Source organism: Cryptomeria japonica, chromosome 8, assembly GCF_030272615.1.
Source record: "Cryptomeria japonica chromosome 8, Sugi_1.0, whole genome shotgun sequence".
Classification (NCBI taxonomy): Eukaryota; Viridiplantae; Streptophyta; class Pinopsida; order Cupressales; family Cupressaceae; genus Cryptomeria; species Cryptomeria japonica.
The window spans coordinates 741,714,249-741,722,867 of NC_081412.1; the positions used below are offsets into that span (position 1 = coordinate 741,714,249).

Sequence of the window (8,619 nt, forward strand, 5' to 3'; positions counted from 1 at the left end):
TCTAGTCAAGGAGGGCTAAAATCAAAGTTTTAATGATAGCTACTATAGGTTATCATTCTGAAATTCAAATCTAAGCAGGAATTTGATCATTTTTAGTGAAAATTGTGCACACTTGGGGCCATTTGTACTTTCCCAGCTAGATTGTACCATCCTAGCTAGTCTGCAAGATCAAATAAATAAACATGAGGGTTTTGGAATCAACTTTTGTTTGGGAATTCATTGTTGGGATTGGATAAAGGCAGATTAGAGGTTATTTCAAAGAATCCATATCTCATTTGAGTTACATATGCAATTTATTAGGAAAAAGAGGTCAAATTGGGTGACTTCTCCTAGCAAGGTTTTGGAAATCAATCCGAGTCTGCTTAAATCTTCTCCAATTGTTTTTGGTAATTCATTTCAAAGTCAATAAAGTCTTTTGGAGCTAATTCCACACTTTCGAAGCTCACACATCAACATGTATTGAAGTTCAGTTAGTTAAGGAGGCTCAACCAGGCAAGCTTTGGACTTCTGGTATGCAAATTTGCACCTTGAGCAAAAATAAATTATCTTTCCTTATCAAATTGCACTGCTGTAATAAAAATCAGAGTTCTGATTTTTCAAATTTTCAAAATTATTTAGTTTTCTATTTGTATTGAGTCTATTGTGCAACATTCTAAAAGTCAATAACACGCAAGTTATCTTAAAAAACTCTTCAAACCTAAAACATCTACACGTTGGTCAAAGAATTTTATTTAAACAAACTTGTCAAATTGTGCCAATCAGTAAACGACATCTTTCATCATTAGGCACATGATGTTTGAGTTAGGCCATGTTGTTAGGGTCTTCAACACTTCATCACAGGTCTGTTCCATTGTTGGAATATTTGACATCGCTAGTGCACATCAAAGCAAAGACATCAAGCAGCAATTACATTGTTTCATGAAGGTATATAAAGAGATAGCATGTAAACACTTAATTTCTTCATTGCCCACATAAAACACATCTTTTCTCTTCTTAGATTGAATGAGATTTTGAAGTATTCAAGGGCATGAGACTCTAATATATTTGTTATCCTCAGTTTGGAATAATTGGGGTAACCCTACAAATTTTTAACCCATTTGTAGCTTATATGCTTTATGCACGCTTTTCAAGGTAATTTGTGTCACTTCCCATGCGTGATTTCCCGTCTTAGAACCTTCATTTGAAGTTTATTGGTCTTTTGTCTGTCTTGCAAATTCTAAGTGTCCAGGTGCAATTTAGGTTTACAAACCCAAGTTATAGCATTTAGTCTTCCTAGTGCAAATTGGGTTTACAAACCCGAACTGCACCTCCTCCTCGCACTTGCCTTACATCTTTTGATGTTGTTCGGGTTGGTAGACCTGAACTACACCATGTTATTGGTGTTGTTTGAGGTGGTAGTCCCAAACTACACCATGTTATTAGTGTTGTTCAGGCCTACGAACTCGAACAACATTGTATTTCCCTTGTGAATTGAATTCTAGGTGAGGTTCGGGTTTGTAAACCCAAGCCACACCAATTAATGGTGGTGTTTGAGTTTACAAATGCGAACCTCGCCATTCCTAGCTCTTCCCTATTTTGGTGCATGGCGAGCTTGTAGGTCCGACCTACACCATTTATCTCTTCCTTAGGTGTAGTTTGGACCTATAGGTCCACCCTACACTTGTTCTTGTCATTCACTATTTTGGTGTATGTCGGACCTGACAGGTCCGACCTACACTAGTTTTGCCCTATACACTTTTAGGTGTAGTTCGGACTTATAGATCTGACCTACACCAATGATATGTTTTTTTCCCCAAGGTGCAGTTTGGGTCTTTAGGTCTGAACTACACCTAGTATTTGTTCTCAATTACAAGTGTAGTTCGGGTCTACAAACCTGAATTGCACCTTTGAGCCACACGTAGCCTCTTTATGTAAATCGGGTCTATGAACATTGGGTCTACGAACCCGAATTGCACCAAATGCACACACATGTAAATTGGGGTTGTAGACCTGATTTAAACTTGTTTGACCATGATACAATGGGGGTTTTGGAAACCCTAATGATATTAAATTTGGCATATGTAATGCATGATCCTCTTCAGTATAAAAGATCAAGATGGTCGATGAGTTGCTCCTTACAAGTGTTGATGTTTTCCCAATGCTATTCAAATGTTAGAACCATCTCTAGGGAAAAGACAATGAAGTTTGAGAACCAAGAACCCTATCCGCTCTTTCTCATCCTCAATAATGTCAAACTTTGCAAACACCAAATGATTCTAAAATACAAGCAACCTAGCAACAATACGAAGATTTTCTGAAGAAGGATGATCATAATAAAGATGTGTCTTTGGACACTTAGTCATTTTTATGTATTTTTAGTGGCATTTTGTAATTTCCATTGACGCCTCAAGTGTCATTCAACATATGCTCTAGTACACATGTAGGGCAACACGTGTTCTAAGTCAAATAGGTCTCTACTTTTGACTTGGTCACAAATTAGTTGTAACTTTCCTAGTTTCATGTTGCACCTCTCCTCTCTATATATGAGGATTTTCATTGTAATAAGGATCTTTTTCCATCATTATTTTATGCAACAAAACTCCATCGAAGTGAAAAGCAAAGTGAGACTTGGTGTTCATATTGTGAATTTAAAAACTTAATCAAAGAGAAGACAAGTTTGGCTTTCAAACTTTGTGTTGGAATCAATCTTAAGTATGATATAAATGTTCTTATGTCATTTGTGTTATATGTTGTTGAAAGATCTAAGTTGTCTATTGTTATTGTTGCAAAATATTGAAGAGTAACTTGAGTTTATAAAGGTAGACTTTGTGTTACTTTGAGAATTCAAGAATAGGAAATTGGTGTAGATAATATCAGAAAGTCTTTGAGCTTTTGTTTATTATCTTTGAAGTTTATATTAAGTAGATAAGAAGGTAAAGTCTTTGTGCTATACTAAGTTATCTTGTTAGAGTAGAAAATCTTAAGATATATTTGAAAGTCTTTGAGCTAGCAATATATCGTTATTCTGGGTTATAGTGGTTGATAGGACTTAGGTATTTGAAATAAACTTTGAGTTCTTTGTATACATAAGGCCCGTCCCTAAGTCATTTTCACAAAAGGGAAGTAATGGAAGACTTTGTTCTTTCGCGAACACTTTACTTCCTAATTAGCATAGTTTTAATATTACTACAAGTTTGAGTTGTTTTGATTGAAAGAAGAAATTTGTTCTAAATAGAGAATCAGATTAAACTTGTTTTGAAAAAGGGAACGTAGTTGTTGTGGCATCCTGGATTAGTGTAAATTTATCAGGTAGAATAGGAAAAATAGTCTTCCCTTATAATTAGGAGAGATTGTACTTTGCCTTTTAGAAGTATTATCTCACGTACTGTCGTGAAACTCAAATTTTGTAAACCTTCACCAATTTACCAAATTTTCACCCAACAATATTATAGACACTAAAGAACACAAATTTTGATTGTTTGCATGATGCTCTTGATTTGTATACTTGATAAATGAATTTCTTGCTAAATAAAGATACTGTAAATTATTGATAATATACATGCACTACCACTTTTGATAGTAACTTATCAATTAAAAAAAATAAAAAAATCTTATATTAAGATTGTATAGTTTTTACAATAAAATAAAATAATATTTATAATAAATATCAAAAAAAATTCAACTACCAATGGAGTGACTAAGTACTTTGTCTTACCTACCCTTAATTAAACATTTGTTAGGTAGCCATAGAGATTGACAAGTATTTTGTAGGTTGAACAATGATTGAAGAGAACCTCACGCCAAATCTTTGAACACCTTGTTTTTGAATCGAATACCATCTCTGCTGAGAGTGCTTGTTTATATATCTAACACGTGAAAATCACATCCAAACCTGTCTGTCACCTAACCTTCTGCCTTATTAACACTTACGACACCATCGGTTGGCATTTAAAATACACTGTCAATCACACCACCTTGGCCATCTAGTATTTTCATCCTTTTTGCTCAGATTTGTACAACAATGGCGAACATGAGATGTTTATATACTCCTGCAACGTCATGCAAAGAGCCAATCGCTGGTTTTAAAGCTACCGATCCTTGTCGAAGGAAGACTACAGGCTTGCAAGCCAACTGTCTTGGGCTTTCTCCAAGAGGTAAGGATCACAGAAAATGTTTGATTTCTGTTTTTTCCAATGGGTATCTTAGAAATAATAAGGATGGATTGAATATGAGAAATTTTAAGAAACGGGTATCTGCATCATCAATCATAGATGAAGTTGGAGGAAATGGATCTGGGGGGATCAATGATAACAATGGTGGGAACTCTAATAATGGTAGGCCTGATTGGGGGGACTCTGATGGTGATGGAGAAGAAGGTAGAATTAAAGGTGGCTTGTTGGGTCTGTTTTTGCAAGGATGGAGGTTGAGAGTAGAGGCGGATCCACAGTTTCCTTTCAAGGTTTTGATGGAGGAGGTGGTGGGGATGGGCTCGTGTTTAATTGGGGACATGGCTTCCAGGCCCAACTTTGGACTTAATGAGCTCGACTTTGTGTTTTCCACTCTTGTTGTTGGATCCATAATGAATTTCACATTGATGTACTTGCTGGCTCCCACTTCATTAGTAGGAGGCCAGGCCTTACCAGGATTTTTCTCGTGTTGTCCTCCTAGTCACATGTTTGAGACAGGTTCATATGGTATTGTTGAGAGGTTGGGTACTTTCGTATACAAGGGTGCATTGTTTTCGGTAACTGGGTTTGGGGCAGGTCTTTTGGGGACTGCATTGTCTAATGCTCTGATCAACATAAGGGAAAGAATGGATCCCAATTTTGTGAGCCTAAATAAGGCTCCACCTCCCCTGTTGAATGCATCCACATGGGCGCTTCACATGGGGTTTAGTAGCAATTTGAGGTATCAGACCCTAAATGGAATTGAATTTCTGCTTGCAAAGGGGTTGCCTCCATTTAGGTTTAAGGCTTCTGTGATTGCGCTTCGTTGTATAAACAATTTGTTAGGAGGTATGTCATTTGTGCTCTTGGCAAGATTAACAGGGTCCCAGAAGGTTGAAGAGAGTTCATTATCACCGAAGGAAGAAAAAATAGTTTTGAGTCCAGGGATTGAATTGGGGGATCAGAGCAAGGATCTACAACACAGTGAGACATCTTGAATGCATCTTCTCTAATGTTGTTGAAGTGCTCAGGGTAGTCTATATTAATGGATATTTGGATTTCAGTTTTTAATTTGAGCGGGCAAGACTCAGGGCTGAAATTCTGGTGTACCCTGATCAGGTTGCCTGAGAGTTGATTTAAGTTGAATGGTGTTTTGAATTACGTGGTTGATTGTCAGGAGTACCATCAAATGTTGAAAGTAATAATTGCCAGGGCAAACCAAAATTTGACATTATGCCCTCTGGATCTCCATGGGGCATGGCAGAGCAGAGCAACTGCTGTGTAGCTAACGATGGGTCAAAAATGGCTGTCTTATCACAGGACCTTATTTCAATTTTAGTAAACTTGTTGGTTTTACTCTACTAGCCACGCATTCTCAATAATTACCAAAGTGGTCCGTCAATAAAGCAATGTATTCATTTAGTTTCTTTCCTTGGACAATAAATTTTTGGTCCATATTCTGAATAAACATCTGTATGAACTAAGTAATACCATAATTTTATCAAGGGTCCTTGACTTTACATTCCGAAATGATCAAACTGATTTTGGCCAAAGTTTACTCTTCTCGCTGGAGATAAGCTACTATGGTTTCCAGTCAGGTTATTTTGCTGAAACACAAAATTATTCTGTGCTTGTTTTAATTGAATATTCTCTTATGCCTTTTGGAATATGAGTTTGATGTTTTTATATTCACAGTTAAAGGAGCGGAGATATATCTAAAATGGTATAGCATTGTTCAAATCTTTTTCGTTTGTTTGGTATGTGTGAATGTTATCTATTAAGAAGTACTGGGAACATTTTAGTATTTTCTGAAACAATAACAACTAAGGCCCACATTATCAACATTTCAAGCTAATACCAAAATTTAAGTATAAAAGATCTAGTTTATTTTATATTATTGAAGGAACTCAAAATAGCAAATAGGAGCAAGCATCAAAATAGCACAAGGGTTTGCTGCAAATGACAATTTCCAATGGAGTTCTTTACATTCCCAACCATTATATTCATGGTAATGTTTAGAAAGAGGGCCAAAGCACTGTCATCTTCGTATAGTTTAGTGAGCTTCACAGATAAACATTGGCAGATTTTTAAATCGACAGATGGGATCAAACTGATTTGGACGTGTAGGATAAGTTGCAAATTATTCAGATGTAAAGATTCCTATGTTGGTATAAATAATTAATTTTGGGATCCAGGCGATTTATGTTCCTGTTTCATTTTTCCATTGTAATTTCCTGATGCTTGGTAAGTGATGTGAGTCAGCCCAGCTTAATGACTGCTATAATCTTGTGTCTTTTAAAGAGACACAAAGCTATTGGATTCTGTGAGTCTCCCATAATGAATGAACCTCTCTGTCTCTGTCTGTGTCTCTGTTTCGTTTAATAATTATTAATAAATAAAGCTTTCTCCTGGCTTTCTAATGAAATAATTGCAATTTTTTGGTATATTTATGTCCCTACAAATGTAATACTTTATGTGCTTACCATGGACCAAACCCACATTCTGGGCTTATTTTGATATACATAAATTGAGAAATGTAGTCTAAACAGCTGTACTCACTTCAATCATGCAAGGCAGGGGATACATAAGAATGCATATTGTTTACTCCCTATCATTACAATTTTGAAAATACAACAAATTGATGCGGCTGCCTCTGTGATAATCAGGTCTGATTCCTCCTAGATACTTCTCTTGCTTTGTATTTAGTTCTCAATCTTCTTAATCAAGGTGCAACAAATAGTGTGAAGGCTCGAAAGCTCAGGTTTCTTGTTTCAAATGACATTGTCTCCTATTAGAATCCTTTTTTCTTGTCATCAGAAATCATTGCCACTTATTTCTATCTCAAGCTCCAATACCAATCTTCATACTTTTCCCTTGTCTACATTAGTTTACAGCCGACTTACTAAAATATATCATACTTCCTTAGTGTGATCTGTCTCATCTGTGTTTTTAGATACATTGTCGAACATCATTAGAAGAAAAATAGGTACTTTTGGCTCTAGCCAATTGAACTCTAATCTCAAATTTATTTATTTTTTTGAATAAAGGGGTAAAAACTTTATTAATAATCAGACGCAAGCATTACATAAGAAAACCAGAGCCTCAAAGCTCCAAAAGAGAACAACAAACCCAACCAATTATCAACCAACTTCATGACTATCCATATCCTCAACAAAGATCTTATGCAAGCCCTGACAATAATCCGGGGAAAGATGCTCCCAACCCTCAACTTTCCAATCATCACCATGTTTTGAGGCCCACTTAGCCAAACAATCAGCTGCTCTATTCCATTCACGAGGAATGTGGATGAAAGACACCTTCTCCATCATAGCACTAATTTGCAAAATTTGGTGAACAATCCCTGCCAGCTACCAATTAATCCCACTCACCTTCTGCTCAATCAACAGATTAACCATAATCTGCGAATCCGATTTGCAGATAACCTTACGCCACCCCAACTCAAACGCACGCTCCAGGGCATAGAAAATTGCTAATCCCTCCATAAAATTATTAGACTGCTGCCCTTTATGCACTGAAAAGAAGAAAACCACCTCCCCCATACGATCCCTACCAACACCACCAATCCCAGCAGGACCCGGATTACCCCTAGAGGAGCCATCGGTGTTAATCTTAATGGATTCATCTTGAGGGGGCAACCATCTTCCCACCCTAAGAACCTTCCTCATAGCACGTCTAGCTCTCCTGACACAAGATGAGACGGGAGACATCTCCTGCAAACCCAACCTACACACTATATCAATCTCTCCTCTGTCCAGAGGAAAATTCACCGCACATTTAGCTTCCATCGTTTCCTGGATCATTCCAATGATTCTATTCCACACTTGTTGAACTAGCAGTCTGACTTCCCTAAATATCCTCCTATTCCTCTCTAGCTAGATCTGCCAAAGTATGAAAATGGGCCCAATGTGCCAGACAGTTTGGAGAAAAGAGGATGAAATAGGAGGCTTGCCCAAACTGCTCCAAAACTCCACCAAAGAATTTGTGTGAACACAAGGGTGCTTCCACACCCCCCACTAGTAATGCCAAATCAGCAACGAGAAAGGGCATCTAAAGAACAGGTGTGAAGAATCCTCCTCCCCATTACTACACAAAACACAGATGGCAGGCTCGTGGAACCCCCGCTTGCGAATATTGTCCCATGTTAGACATCTATTCAAAGCCAAAGTCCAAGCAAAACGGTTACACTTCGGCCAAGAGAAATTGTTCCAAACATATTTCCACCAGTGCACCTCCCTCCCCTCCAATCTAGGGGACAACAACTCCTAGTACCCATTGGCAACAGTAAAAACCCCCTTAGGATTCTGGGACCAAGCAAGCCTATCCCTATCCTTAAGGGAACTACAATGTCTACTAGCCTAAATGCCATGAAGCTCCATGCAGTCTTCCTCCATACCAAAAACTGGCCATTCATTAGGAACCTTCCACCGCACCATCTCCAATTGCCCACACCTAT

The 8,619-nt window shown here is 37.5% G+C and overlaps 1 protein-coding gene across 1 annotated transcript; it reads left to right on the forward strand.

The window, feature by feature from the left end:
- Nucleotides 1–3,760: 3,760 nt before the first annotated feature.
- On the forward strand, nt 3,761–5,665 carry LOC131061433 (protein RETICULATA-RELATED 3, chloroplastic). Its single transcript, XM_057995122.2, has one exon. It carries the CDS (start codon nt 4,001–4,003, stop codon nt 5,141–5,143), a length of 1,143 nt encoding a protein of 380 aa, XP_057851105.2. The 5' UTR covers nt 3,761–4,000; the 3' UTR covers nt 5,144–5,665.
- The last annotated feature ends 2,954 nt before the right edge of the window (nt 5,666–8,619 follow it).